The sequence below is a fragment of the Pseudochaenichthys georgianus genome, chromosome 21, assembly GCF_902827115.2.
Source record: "Pseudochaenichthys georgianus chromosome 21, fPseGeo1.2, whole genome shotgun sequence".
Taxonomy (NCBI): domain Eukaryota; kingdom Metazoa; phylum Chordata; class Actinopteri; order Perciformes; family Channichthyidae; genus Pseudochaenichthys; species Pseudochaenichthys georgianus.
In genome coordinates, this window is record NC_047523.1 from 13,978,527 (window position 1) to 13,993,393 (window position 14,867).

The 14,867-nt window shown below is 42.3% G+C and overlaps 1 protein-coding gene across 4 annotated transcripts in view; it reads right to left on the minus strand.

Moving 5' to 3' along the window:
- LOC117467131 (neuropilin-2-like) overlaps positions 1–14,867 on the minus strand; it is a 105,985-nt gene that overhangs the window by 36,493 nt on the left and 54,625 nt on the right. For all 4 annotated transcript variants that reach the window (XM_034110752.2, XM_034110750.2, XM_034110753.2 and 1 more), the window contains exons 8-11: positions 9,778–9,922; positions 5,414–5,589; positions 4,375–4,548; positions 3,039–3,183 (exon numbers count right to left, since the gene is read on the minus strand). In XM_034110752.2, coding sequence (XP_033966643.1) covers positions 3,039–3,183; positions 4,375–4,548; positions 5,414–5,589; positions 9,778–9,922 — 640 coding nt within the window. The remainder of the gene's footprint in view (positions 1–3,038; positions 3,184–4,374; positions 4,549–5,413; positions 5,590–9,777; positions 9,923–14,867) is intronic.

Here is a 14,867-nt window from a genome sequence, read left to right on the forward strand (position 1 = left end):
TTTGCAGAACATTTACATGCAGAAAAACCTATAACACACTACAGGGAAGGGAAAGCCCCCCAAAAGCATGGTACGGCCCCTTTAAGGGTGCATTGTTTTGGTAAAAAGAATGAATCAAGGTTGAATCATTCGAATGCGTCTGGTTTATATACATGGAAAGTATTAGATGGATAAATGAAAACAACCTCATATGATTTCTTCTCGTAGAAAGGAGATGAAAAGGGCCTGCATGACTTTATATCTTACTTCCTATCTGCAGCCGTGTGTATGTGTGTGAATTTATAGAAGAGGGCCACTGGAGTTAAATGTGTGCTTCTTTGTGTGCTGGTGACTTATGTGTAAACAGCTGTGCTCAGTGGACTGAAGCTGATGCACTCTGTTGAATATTTTATCTCCCGTTACAACCCAACACACACACACAATACCAAACAAGCGAGAAGAGAAACAAAGTGTACTTCGTCTTTCGGATGTGTTTTTCAGTTTTATTGTTTTTATATATAGCCCTTAAATGGCTCTGGCTGCACGACTTATGAGATCATGTATTTTTTAGGGTTATTATCCTAACTTCAGACAATTAAAAACCAGACAAAGTGAAATCCAACTAAATCTATTTGCTCTAAGCCACGAAGATGTAGAAGGATCTTAGTGTGTGACTGTGTGTGGTATTTAGGGATGGCAGCAGGAGCAGTTGCTGTGCTGTAAAGTGGGAATGAACTGTTATTGCGCACAGATTACATCCAGAAGGCAAACATCTGGCACGCAGACATAGAGAGCCAGACGAGCAGACAATCACAGAACCTGCAATAGCCAAGAGGTTGATTCGTACTGCGATCCTGGAGATGATGGCTGCAGATAGCACGAGTGAGATGTCGTTAGGTGCGATGAAAACCAATGTGTACGGGAAGGATAAACCATGGCCGGTGCAATTACATGATCTGTCTGCATGATTGGACATATAGCGCACATTCATCGCCGTTACAAAGAAAACATTTGCTTCCATACATGATACATAACTTGTAAAAGCTCTAAAGCAGTTTGGTAAAAAAGCAAAGATTATTTTTAAGTTATCACTGCTGCTTTGTTGCGCCTGAGGGTTGCTATATCAGCACATGCATATTTTACATGAAACAAAAATGTGGTTTAATCAGGATAAAAACACCTAAACAAGCCACCTCTGAATAAAGGGGCCTATTATTCGCTTCTTGGGGTTTTCCCATTCCTGTAGTGTGTTATATAGGACACTTCTCGTCCACTGGGAACAGGTGCGTGTCCTTTCCTGTTCTTGTCTTCACCTTTCTCATATCACAGTCTGAGTAAAGCAGTAAGATCGGACGGCACATAAAGAAGAAGAGAGGGGAGGGAAGAGATGAGAAGAGGAAGGGGGGGAGCAAAGGAATGAAATAAAAGGAAAGACAAGGGAAGGAAAAATAATTAGGAAAAGAAGGGAAAGTAAAGAAAATTAAAGGAAATGAAGGAAAGGAAAGGAAAGGAAAAGGAAAGGAGAGGAGGTTGGCCATAACAGTAGCAATTCAAATGTCCCATTTTCAACTAAGGAAAGAGGCTGGTAAATAAACATTTCAATTCAGTTACTTTTTAGGCTTTTCAATATTCAGACTTTATCTGAACTGATTGTTTCATATTAAGAAAAATGTATTGCTGCCACTTTTATTGCTCACAGTTAATAATGTGGAGAGATTTGTACAATGGTCAGCTTCATAATACAAGTTATTACAGTATGCAGCTGAGAATAATTTGCTTGCCGCGGCTAACAAGCTCCCCACAACAGTTACACATTGTTATGAATGGAGCTCACACAGACTAATGGTCTGCACGCTCTTTATATACAACCTTTTACACAAATCATTGAGGAGATCACGGATTGATCACAAATCCAAAATTCACTAGACCATGTCCTGTCTACACCTAATCCTTCACAACACACAGGCTACATGGTATTAACATAATATAGTGCAACTACACAGCTGGCCACCATTAGTGAACGTCCCCTGACCTAGACATGTTAATCCCTGTCCAGACATGCTCCAATACTTCCTTTGGAGGAGGATGATTAACTCTAACCTCTGTGCACGCACACATGCATTATAACTGTACATACAGTAGGTATAGCTTGCTATACACACACAGATACACAAAGCCAAACACAAAACCAGATTAGAACACAAAAAGAAAGCAAACACGCACATTCTAAATCCTCATAAGCACGCATCACATTTACGTCACTAAGGATTGTTTGTGATTACGGATTATGTAATATATGCAGACATATTATTATTATAACAATAATGTGTATTATTTAGCTAGATAATAGATACTATGTGTTTAGTGGACTACATGTTCAATTCTAAATTCCAGTATGTTATTAACGAGGACCAGGAAAGTTCAACCAATATTTGTTAATATGAGCTACTCTCTCAAAGCAAGAAACCGGAGAAATAAGTATCACCGATGATGTCATCGATTACAAAGACTGGAGCTGCTCTAGAGACAACAAATAAGAGAATGTGTGTTTTCTTGTTTCGTATGAGCTTTTTTCTATTGTATTCTTATGAAACAGGAAACATTCCCATGTACTTAGAATATTCCTCCCTCTCAGTGTCTTCTCCAATATCTTTATTTCTCAGTTTATTATTTATGGAGCCATACCCTACGGAAGAGAATAAGGGCCACGTGCAAAATCTTTTGGCATTAGATCAAAAGCTAATTTTTTTTTTGGTTCTGAGATGTAAGTCAGAATTCTTACAAAAGGTCAGATGTTATGTATGTATTTGTTTGCTTTTGTTTGTGCATCCACAAGTGTTCATTCCTGCAAGCTTGTAGTTGTGAGTTCATCTGTGACAGCGTGTGTGTGTTGCATGTGAACGTTTCTCTCTGGGTGTGTTATATTTGATGGTGTGTGAGCTGTGCTGTGTTGTGTTTTGTATGTTTTGTTTATTTGACTGTACAGGTTTAAAGTGCTCTATAAATAAAGCTGTATTGTATTGTATTGTATAGCCTTTTGTTATCTTGCATGTTCTTACCTGGCAGTTCACATCCGAGGACCTCCATCCTCATGCCGATGCCAGCAGGCGACCACCTCTCCGGAAACACTCTGATGAACTGGGCCACTATCTCATCGAACCTGCGCACCTCTGGAGTATCATAGTGGCCGTTCCCCTCGAAGATCTAGAAAAAGGCAGGGCAAAGGCACGTTATACCCACGTTAATAGAGAGATCTCTACTATTTTCACATCACAAGTGAGATAAAACATTTCTAGTATAAAGGATATTTTCATGCCAGTTTTGCCACAATAACACTTCACTATGATCCATTCACTCCATTTGAGAATATAGTAATGTTCTGTTGCATGCTCTACGGATGGCAGCTGTGGCTCAGCACAGTAAGATCCCTCTCCGTTTGTCCTAGAGTTTGTCTTCATGCCAAAGCTGTCTGAGACGCTTCTAAGATACAATATAATGAATGATGAGCTTTCGTTTGTTTGATAGATATTGCATCGGTCAGAGCGGGAACATTGTTTAGAGCTGAAGGAAGCATGAGTATCCTGAAACAATAGGGTAAAAGGTCAACGCTGCAGAGGTTGTTAAATGTGTCATTTCTCCATGTTTCATTGAGAAACAGTGGCAGAATCGTGAGCCTGACTCTCAACAATCATACGGCAATCCAAATCGGCATTGTTTCAAAGCACGGTGTGACATGTGTCATCGAAATAACAGACTTTGTTTCCTTTGATTGTCAAGTCATTTCTTTCAGGCGGCTCTCAGCAGCCTCTGGCAAAAAGCACAATATTTATTTCAAGCTGAAAACTGACAAGACTGGCTCCAATCTTTTCAAAATATGGGATCTGTGAAAGTTGCAATATTGGTTTCATTCATTTAATTATATTTCCCCATTTCTAGAATGCAATGTAACGTTATGATGAGTTTCCCAGGATGCTCATTTAAACGGACGGGCAGATGAGAGAGAACAGGATTTTAGCATCAGGAGAAAAGCTCTAGTAGTTTTAGGACGGAGTCTCAGAAAGGAGAGTGCCCTGTCTCGCGTCACACTGCCAGGAGTGTTGAGTGGTGATGCAGGAAAGACATTTTTAATTAACACCCATGAGAGACAAATAGAGGAAGAGACTCAGAGACAGAGCAGGGAGGAAGAGGAGTGAGGTGATTCAAGTGAACTATTATCAGAGCTGAGGCTGTAATCAAATGTATTTTTTAAATGACATGGCTCAGAGAGAGAAAGACAGGGAGAGTGAAGAGGGACTGAGTTGAAACAGAGTTATATATAACCTACACATGAGGCAGAGCTGGCAGTGACAACAGGAGAGAGGAGAGTACATGTGTACTACAGTTCCTCTTCTTTACCTTAGCAAACCCAGTCTTGCTGTCAATCATGTACGTCCAGTCTTTGCCGTTCAAGCTGTGGGCCAGTTTGTACTTCCTGACAAACGCTCTGTTCTCAGCACCGGTGCTGCCCTCCAGCCCTCTTGCACCCTGGGTAATGATGCCACGCACCGTCTTGGGGACAGCAAGGTCCACCTGCAACACAGAGAAACATCATGATCACAGATGCCCACCGCTTTCCAGATTGTCTGCCTACTGTGGCAACTCTACCTTCCACTGAAGCCAACACAAGGCTGGGTTTTCATTATAGAATTTGTCACAAGGTGCCATGTTTAAAAACAATGCTCTTTTGGGCATTTTCATGGTATTTCATGAACTGGCTACATTCAGAATAACAAGCTAGTGGGTGTCTCTGAATGGTGTCCAAATAGGAGTCCTGTTTGTTGGGCATTTTATTTGTCAGTCAGGATAATGGTAAACACGACTGGCCTACTTTCATCAAAATGGGGGCAAAGCTGTGGAATGGGCCAAGGCAGAACCTATAACAATTTGGAGCTTATCTGAAACGCCAATATGTTTCATATGCCCTTCCAAGTGCCCTTCCAGTTGACATATGGTTTATTCTCAGTATTCCTACACGTTGCAATGTAATCTTGTACACCTTTTGTTTCTTACAACTGATTCCAGCACCCACCCGTTATCCTAAATGGGCTTTGAAATAATAGTTTGTCCAGGATTTGTCACCAGTCGTTGCCATTGCAGATGCTTTAGCTAATGATGGTCATGTTGGTTTGTTAGATGCTCCCAGTTTTGATGGTATGACACATTTCTGACACAATTACGTTACAGCAATTACAACCCACTGAATATGAAGAATAATGGAAATAAAAGCAGAACTAGTAAAGAGGCTCCCATTCCATCTAGCAATAGTTACCTTTCAGATAAAGTAGCATGAACCCAACCTGTAGCCCCTGATCTCCGACTACAATCGTTTTGATATTAGAAAAAACGCAGCCAGTACTGTGAAACCAGCATCCCTCTTTAGGACAAAGTGACGTACCTGTATCCATTCTTCTCCAGCTATGGGTTGTGTTGGGTTGGGGAACCAGCCTGTGCGACTGGCCACCAGCCTAGCGGCCCCCATGGAGCCGTGGATGTCTCTCATGGACGACGCAGAGATCTGGGAGTCGGGGAGCAGTCCAGACAACATGCCTTGCAGCTCTGAGCAGGGTGCATCTGAACAGAGAGAGAAGGGAATCATAATATGTTACATCACTGCTGTATACAGCCTTTTTTCAAATAATGTAATCAATAGTAGAAAAGAACATCTGAAAATCCATACAGCATTAAACATTTGACAGTCAGCTGCCAAAAAGATACCCCTATTTTTGTCTGATGTGAAAATTATACTGTTTCTTGCATTAAAGGGTTAGCGTTTGGGCTTTGCAGACAACTGAAATTGGCTCAGCATGAAACTGTGTTAACTGTGATGAAATGCAATTGACAAAATAGTTAACCAAATGTTTACTGTGATTGATTTTACATCTCGAGTCTGTGAAATGAAAATGTAAAATTAAATTCAAGGCTGCCAGGAAGGTCGACATCCAATTTGAAACATTTATATGGAAAAGGTTAGTATTGATGGAAGTTAATGGACAAATACTGTACTGTACATGCTATTATTATCATCATCTTTTCGATGTTCTGGCTTTTAAATTCAGTCTGGCTACACTTGATGAATGCATGTGACTTTAAGGTCAGGAATAAGTTAGTATCACTGTTTGATCTCATCTAGAAGCAATCCTTGTGTGTGATTTGGTGCTGGATTTGTACAATTCTGCACTTTGCTGCTTTCCATCATTTAATTATTTCTCCCTCCTGCAGCTGCAAAGTTGATGCATAACTTTAACTGAGCTTCCAAAACAGGAGTCTTCCTGGGGAATTGAGTCAGAGAACTCCCAAATGGAGGAAGTAAATGAGAGCATGCTGAAGATCAAAGGGATACTGTTTATTATGCTGGCAAATGTGTTTAAGTCTAACAAGCATCAGCTATGTTATTACCATACAACAATAACAAAGGGAATGAAAGAAAATGACCGTTCTAATTTGAAAATGGTGGACTGGTCAATACGGTGGCAGACAGGTGCCAATGCACCACAACATTTCTTAAGAAAGAAACGCACTGCAATTACAAAAATGATGCAAATATAAATATTCAAATGTGCCAAAACAAATGCAAATGAAGAAACATCTCCACCAACTTGACAACACGTGAGGCATTTAGAAAACATTCACCAACTTGACGGAACATGAGCAGCCTTTCCAAGAAGTAGTGTTTATTATTTGCAAGAAGCTCAAAACACATCAGACATGGGCACACCGCTGGGACCGGAGCACTTGTTGACGTTTCGGGAAATATAAAGTTGGCCAACTGTCACTGGACACTTACCGAAAATGTCGGTTTTATTGGATATTTCAATCGTTTGATTGCAAGATTTTATTCCTATTATTGCACACCTGCTTTAAGCTAGCTAGTTTACGTAGGTCATTTCAAATGTACTGACAAAACAATGATAAACCCCAAACTCCGTTTTGTTTTGAACTTCTTGCAGCTCTTTTTAAATTTGCAGCATTTTTTATTTGCAGCATTTTTTATTTGCAGCATTTTTTTTAGGCTGTTAGCACGTTAGCACCTGTTGGCCACCGTAGGGGGGATAAAGGGTGAGAAAGAGGAGTTGAAGGACAAGGAGGAGATGAAAAGAAAGACAGAAAGGTCAACTAGAGAGATGGAAGTGAATGGAGAGGGTGAGGAGAGATAAAGGGAGATGCTAGTGAAAGAGAGGAGGGAGAGGCAGGTTGACAGTGAAGGTGACGGTGATTGATGGTGACATTCTTCAAGTCCACATGGAGATGAATGTTTAATGGCGTGACGTCTGCGAACACGCCTCACTGTGGTAAATAATGAATCGACAATAAACAACAGCATCTAAGCCATGAGATCCTGTTGTTGTGTTTATTCTATGTTTGTTATTTGTGTTGCTTAGGCATCTGCATTCCAGCAGGGTTTTTTTAATACAGGAGTGCAGTGGGAGTTGTTGAGAATATCATCTCTGGAGATTGCAGAAATAGCTAGATATCACACACTTGAAAAGAGCTCTTAAAACACACTCTATTCACATAGAAGTTGAATAGTCACACACTTTCCCTTGCATATGCTCTGATGTTTTAGCCCACACACACACACACACACACACACACACACACACACACACACACACACACACACACACACACACACACACACACACACACACACACACACACACACACACACACACACACACACACACACACACACACACACACACACACACACACACACACACACACACACACACACACACACACACACACACACACAGTGCTTTCATGATAACAGGGTCTCACAAAAGCTGAAAAGTCCACCAGTGAGCCTCTACCTAGCCGATACACATGCACAAGGCTACACACACACATTTATAAAGATTTAGAAACCTGCACACTACATAAGCCTGGTGAGAAAAAATGATAAAGGTGCTAAAAATAAATGATTGATCGGTGCTGCGGGGGTAAAATAAAACGAGATTAAGGAAGGGGGAACGGTGAGTGGTATGAGGTGGAGACAAGGGGGAGATTTAGGGGAAGGGATAGGGAGGGGAACATGAGAGACAGGGAGAGGAAAGAGGGAATGGAAGCTGTCAGCGAATGGCAATAGAAGGACAGAGGGGGAGAGTAGAATGAGAGGGGAGAAAAAACATTAAAGAGGGATAGGTAGAAAGTGCAAAAAAAGAAGTAGAGAGAGACATAAAAGTGTGATTTAAGCTAATGACATGTCACTGACTGACTGCTTTATGTCTGCCATTATAGGCCAGTGTAAGGCATTATCACATCCCCCTGGCAGTGTGTTCTGGCACAAGCTTGTAAATATGTCTATTTGCAGAGGAAGAGATACTGCATGGCCATTAGCGGGTATGGCTGGTTCTAAAGTTTCCCTGCAGGTTACAGACATATCTTACTGAAAATGTGGCGTGAGTTCCACTCTGCACACTTCTAACGTGACTAGATGCTCTGTCTTCCCCTGCAATAAAAGCCAAAGTAGTCCGAAACTATCAAGATTTCGCATATAAAGTCAGTGTTTTTCCCTCAGACAGTTGATGGATTGAGACATTACAAGGCGGCAGAGATGGGCAATACAGAGGAAATCAGAAAAAGGGTTGAATGGGTCCTCACTGCGGGGAGTAGGGGGAGACATGGTGCAATCTCTGCTGTTACAACAGGGTCAACAACAGGCTCTTGGTACACACACACACACACACACACACACACACACACACACACACACACACACACACACACACACACACACACACACACACACACACACACACACACACACACACACACACACACACACACACACACACACACACACACACACACACACACACACACACACACACACACACACACACACACGGTATCATATTGTTTGGGTGTGATTGTGATTTGTGTGGGTGCTGAAATAGCCCTCCTAGATAAGAGCATATCTGTCCCTCTCAATGGCCCCTATGATGGCAGCAGAGAGGCACTAACCCAATAATGATACAGTGCAGCTGGGACACACACACACATGGATTGAAACTGTCTCGCTTTCACCATTTCTGTTACACACACACACACACACACACACACACACACACACACGCACGCACACACGCACACACGCACGCACACACACGCACACGCACACGCACACACACACACACACACACACACACACACACACACACACACACACACACACACACACACACACACACACACACTAATTAAGTTGTATCTATTTATAGTATTGAGCTGATTATGCTGGTTGAAATCGTGTTTGTTTGCCAGGGCTACAGATGAAAGCTGAGAGCCTGTTACTCTCTGATGTTATCACCCACACATCACACTCTAGTATTATTCTATTAGGACCGAGTGTGTTTCTGTGTGTGTGTGTGTGTGTGTGAGTGGGAGACAGAGAGGGAGGATATGTATATGAAAGCGCGAGGGCAAGAGTGTGAGTGCACATGAGAGTGGGTGTGCATGTGGAAGACAGATACATGGATGGGAGGGAAGTATGAATAGGAGATGGACAAATGACTGAATTGTTTACCATTAGGTTATGTAAATAAGGAGAGAACAGACGCCTTTTTCATTTACGTGCTTGTTTTATTTCCAGGAAATGTTTTCTGAGGGAGTTATTTTTGCCGTGACCCACCTTCTGAACCGGTGTAAAAGCCTGTATATCACTGCTATAAACCGCAACTGTGTTTTTACAAGGGTGAGTCCCACAGGGGAAGAACTCTGAGGAACTCTACATCAAATATTTTGAATCTTTCTTACCTGTGATCTGACAGCCGTAGAGCTCGAACCGCATTGCGATGCCGTTCTTCCACGTCTGGGGCTTGATGCGTACGAAGCGGGCCAGGACCGGCTGCGGGATCCGATTGAGAACCACCTCTGTGGCGTCAGCATTGGCATGGAAAACCTAGATAGAGAACAAAATGAATGATGTTGCATTAATGACTGTTGGGATTTTCCATTTTGACCCTGTACGGGAAGGGCAGAGTGGCGACACAGGAGAAATATATCAACCATTGGATGGATTTTCTTGACATGTCTTGACATTTATGGTTCCCAGACGATGTCTCCTAACGACTTCAGTGATCCCCGTCCTACTGGAAGAACATTTCCCAAACTTTTCCTTTTCAGTGCCCACATGAGGTTCCCATTTATTGTCCTGAGTGAAATGTCTATATAACAATATAACCATAGGATATGTTGCTATGAAATGTGGTACAGAAAATAACTTTGCAAATCCCTTCATTTCATCTAGCGCCATCATCAGGTCTAAAGGGGCACATTTCCAATACTTTGGTTTATGATTACTTGCATGCAAAAGTGAGCACACTTGTAGTTTTCTGCTCTTTGCATATGTTTGCTTTTTGGTTTCTGCCAGCTAATATCACAACAACTTGACAAACAATCTCCAAACAACTGCATTGCTGACTCCACGTAGGCCAAGCAAGGAAATAATATATTTAAAGAATATAGACACACATTAAAGGATTTAAGAGAAGGACATCATCTTTGAATGTGTAGTTGTAGTTTAAATATGTTTAGCTTAGCTTAGCTTAATTCATCACAGTAGAGTTTAAAACAAGGGTGTTTGTTTGTCTGTCAGCAGGACTACGGAGTAGCGTGGAAAAAGGAAGAACACATTACATTTTGGATCCATGGCATCCCTTGATATCAATAGTGCCAGATAAGTCATTTGTGCTTCGTTCATGTGGTGTGTGAAACATTTGTTTCTGAATAGAAAAATAAATAGGAACGCTTTTTGGAACAACAATTCCGAAACAGATATTATCGTGGTGTTAACACACAACACATTCTCTTTTTAGCGTCCATGTTGTTGCCACCTAACCAGGTGGCAACAACCAAGGAGTTTAAGGCAGGGGGGGGGAGAGAAACTCCCTCTGGAGGGAACTTTGGGATTCTAGCCTTTGCAGACCATTAAAGCACAAACACCTATATAACATTCTACATGAAAGGGAAAACCCAAACAGCATAATAGGGCCTCTTAAAGCTCACTAACTAATATAAAGAGAATGGAAAGGGGAGAATCCGTGGGGCATGTGAATGCACCGTTGGCCTTGTTGGAGGTCTGCTCTCTACGGGAGGCATTCTAGTTTACAGTCTATGTTGTTTGCATAACCCGTGCATGCACAGATGTGTCATCATGACAACAGTCACATGGACAACTCTAATATAACGTCATGGTCAACAATATGTAGCGTGTAAATCAGTTGGCAGAACAAGGACTTTTTAACAACAGGTATCCATAGCAACTATATTTATAGTTCACACTGGACAGTTTTATTGTTATAGTTGTATTTTATATGAGTTAAAATAACAACATGACTCATCTTCTTCTCCTATGTGCACACATACACAAACACACAATGAACATATTGTTTCTGTTCACACACACACACACACACACACACACACACACACACACACACACACACACACACACACACACACACACACACACACACACACACACACACACACACACACACACACACACACACACACACACACACACACACACACACACACACACACACACACACACACACAGTCCGAGGGCATGCAGTATGTAATAAATCAAGTGTGTAAGTATGTGGAAGAGCATCCTCTTCTCACGTCCTCTTGACTCCACCACACACTCACTGGAAAACATCATTTTTACTCTTTCACGCACAGCGAGCAAAGAAAAACAGTCGCTGTCGCCCCTCAGCGCACTGACACATGATACTGTCTCACATACACACAGAACACACACTGTCTACAAAATGTCTTCGGAGTTCCGACACACAACACACACACAAAGTAATTTCCTCACACCCAAACAGATGAAAAAGAAATGCCAGCGCACATGGCCAGGAGCACTCTTTTTGTCTCTTGACACGGAGACTATATATTTTGGTCTATCTGACAGTGTCCCGTCTTTCCTTCTTTACAGCTCCCGTCTTCATTGGGCTCACCACAGGAAATCACAATGTGTCTTCTGCTGCTCTCCCTATCATTTTACTGTCTGCCTTCGTCTCCACCACTTCATCTCTCCCTCGATACCGCTATCACGTCTATCCTCTTGATTTTCTTTTATTAGGGAACCTCAAAGGCCTTTTTTACCCCTCGGTGTCTCGAACTCTCTTTCTATTATGTTACATCAGTCCTGAATGGAGTGTTTATTACAGAGAGCCTCATTCAACGGAGCCAAAGGCCTTGCAATTACTTGCTTGGGCACTCATTTATAGATGTTGCCTTTGTTTTTGGAGTGTTTCTGTGTGTGTGTACATTTGCCTTCAGTTCCCAATCCATTAAACAGCAGGGCCCGTCAGGGGTGACAGAATACGGATGAAAGGAACTTGCAGGAACGGGAGCAGGGCTGCTGGGCCAGCTGAGAATCGAACCCATGGCCCACTGGGTGTACGCTACAAAGCCACATACAGTGAACTCATGCCCTTACAATAGACCTTAATACCAGAAACTGTGACCAGTTAAATGATGGAAAGACGCCTAAAGGCCCCAACATACGTAATGGGATTGTGGAAGCGGACTGTAATTACAAGTGTGTGTCGTGTGTCAGAGTGTAATTATGAAGTCTGACCCTAAGGAGTTAGGGGCTGGTGGGTGCTTTCTGATTTCCCCCGGTGCGCGCTGGAACCTTTCCTCAGTGAAAGGTTGTGCATGGACACATACACACATTCACAAACACATGCATGTGCTTTAATGTGTGTGTGTATAAGAGTGTGTGAGATTGTTCATGTGTAACTGTGTTTATGTGAACGTATAACCTTGCTAATGTCCGTTACCAGATGTTGAAATTGGTAACAGAATGTGTGTGTGTGTGTGTGTGTGTGTGTGTGTGTGTGTGTGTGTGTGTGTGTGTGTGTGTGTTTGCCCTTCTGTATACATGCTGTTCTTTTCCCCCTCTATTAGCAGCTTTGCTCAGGGTCTCCAAACAGAGCTGCTGCTGCTGGTGATGCAAACACTTCACTGTTGCAACGGCTGCCTTTACAATCTCTGCAGTACTCTGAGATCTCTCTTCTAAGTAGCATGCTATAAAGATGATAAGAGAATACGAGCAGAGCCTGCTGTTAGAGGTCAGGACCTCACACGCCGATTGTTTTTCATAAGGACTGCCAAGAAAGTCTCTTAAATATTCTAAATCAATGCCAACCTGACCCTGCTGTCAACATTCAAATATGCTTTTTCTGTGTGCGCATATTTTATTTAGCTGTGTGACTTTATCTCAAGTTTTAACTTCCCATGTTGGTGTTCTCCACCCACGCTGAAGTGATCACTCACAGGACGTGCAGTGTGTAACCCTGTATCTGTGATGTTTGATAAACAGCCACTAGTTAAGATGAACGCACATCAGGTCCACATCTGCAGAGTACTGCTGGGCCATCTTCTAAGGTTAGCATGTCATTATTCAGATGAGTTGACGTTTTGGGGATTATGAAATTGGCCAACTGCCACTCTCGAGTTAGTCTGTTTCATAATTGTAAGTGTTCATTCAGTATATTGCACATGACTAGGTGTGTTACATCAGCTAGCTAGCTTGTAATCTGCAACAATATTGTAGGAATCCTGCGATCACATTGTTAAAATAAGTCAATAAAACATATCTTTTAGTTTCCAGTGATCGTGACAGTTGGCCAGCTTTATAATCCCCGAACGTCAACAAGCGTTCCAGTCCCAGCTGTGTGCCTCACGTTATAGTGTCACGTGTCCATTTTGAGCTTCTTGCAGCCTTTTTTTCATTTGTTTTTTTATTTGCATCTTGAAAGTGAATATATGTTGGGCCGTTGGAGGTGAGAGTACACTCAGCGAGGAGGTGTAGCATGACTGAGGTCTTACACTTAGTCTTTTTCTATAAGGCTTGTGCAACAATCAGCTAATGGACACCAACTTGCACCCCAGCTCAGTTTGGGTGTGTGTAAACATGTGTGTAGTGTTTGTGTGTGTTTTGTGCAGGTTTGTAAAAGGTCCAATATCTCCCCATTTGTTAAGAGACACGGCAAGCTGCCACCAGGATCACTAGGGTACACATATGCACATATGCTATACTTTAGACCCTTTCTCTCACACACACACACACACACACACACACACACACACACACGCACACACACACGCACACACACACACACGCACACACACACACACACACACACACACACACACACACACACACACACACACACACACACACACACACACACACACACACACACACACACACACACACACACACACACACACACACACACACAAGCAGAGGCATTAATACAAAACCAACACTACCAGAACATTTAGAAAAAGAGAAACGTTCTCGATTCAAATAGTACTTTCATCTCCTAGAGAAAGTCAAAGGTGACAAACATGGCGTGAATACGGTGTTCTGCTTCATTTACATACTGCCTCTGCTGAATAGCAATAGTGTGCAGGGTAGAAGAACACATATTGTGTATCGCTGCTTCTGGTTTGTAGTCAAAAGGTGAAAAACCAAGTCTAACGCGTAACTACAGGACCGAAAAATAACACCACCACGAATATGCTCACCTCATGGGAAAGAATAGGACAGGTGTGTGTGTGTGTGTGTGTGTGTGTGTGTGTGTGTGTGTGTGTGTGTGTGTGTGTGTGTGTGTGTTGCCCTGTCGTGAGCCAGCGTAACGCAGTCAGTCACCGAGGGAGGACCAGCGCAGACACGCTGAATTATTCAAATGTCCATTCTCTGAGTGTGTGTGCGTCGAGTTATAAAATAGTAAAACATCCAACCATCTCCTCTCGTTTCATCACAGAAGGACACACACACAAGACTTCTGGGAGGTAGCCTGCGTTTGACAGCTGAA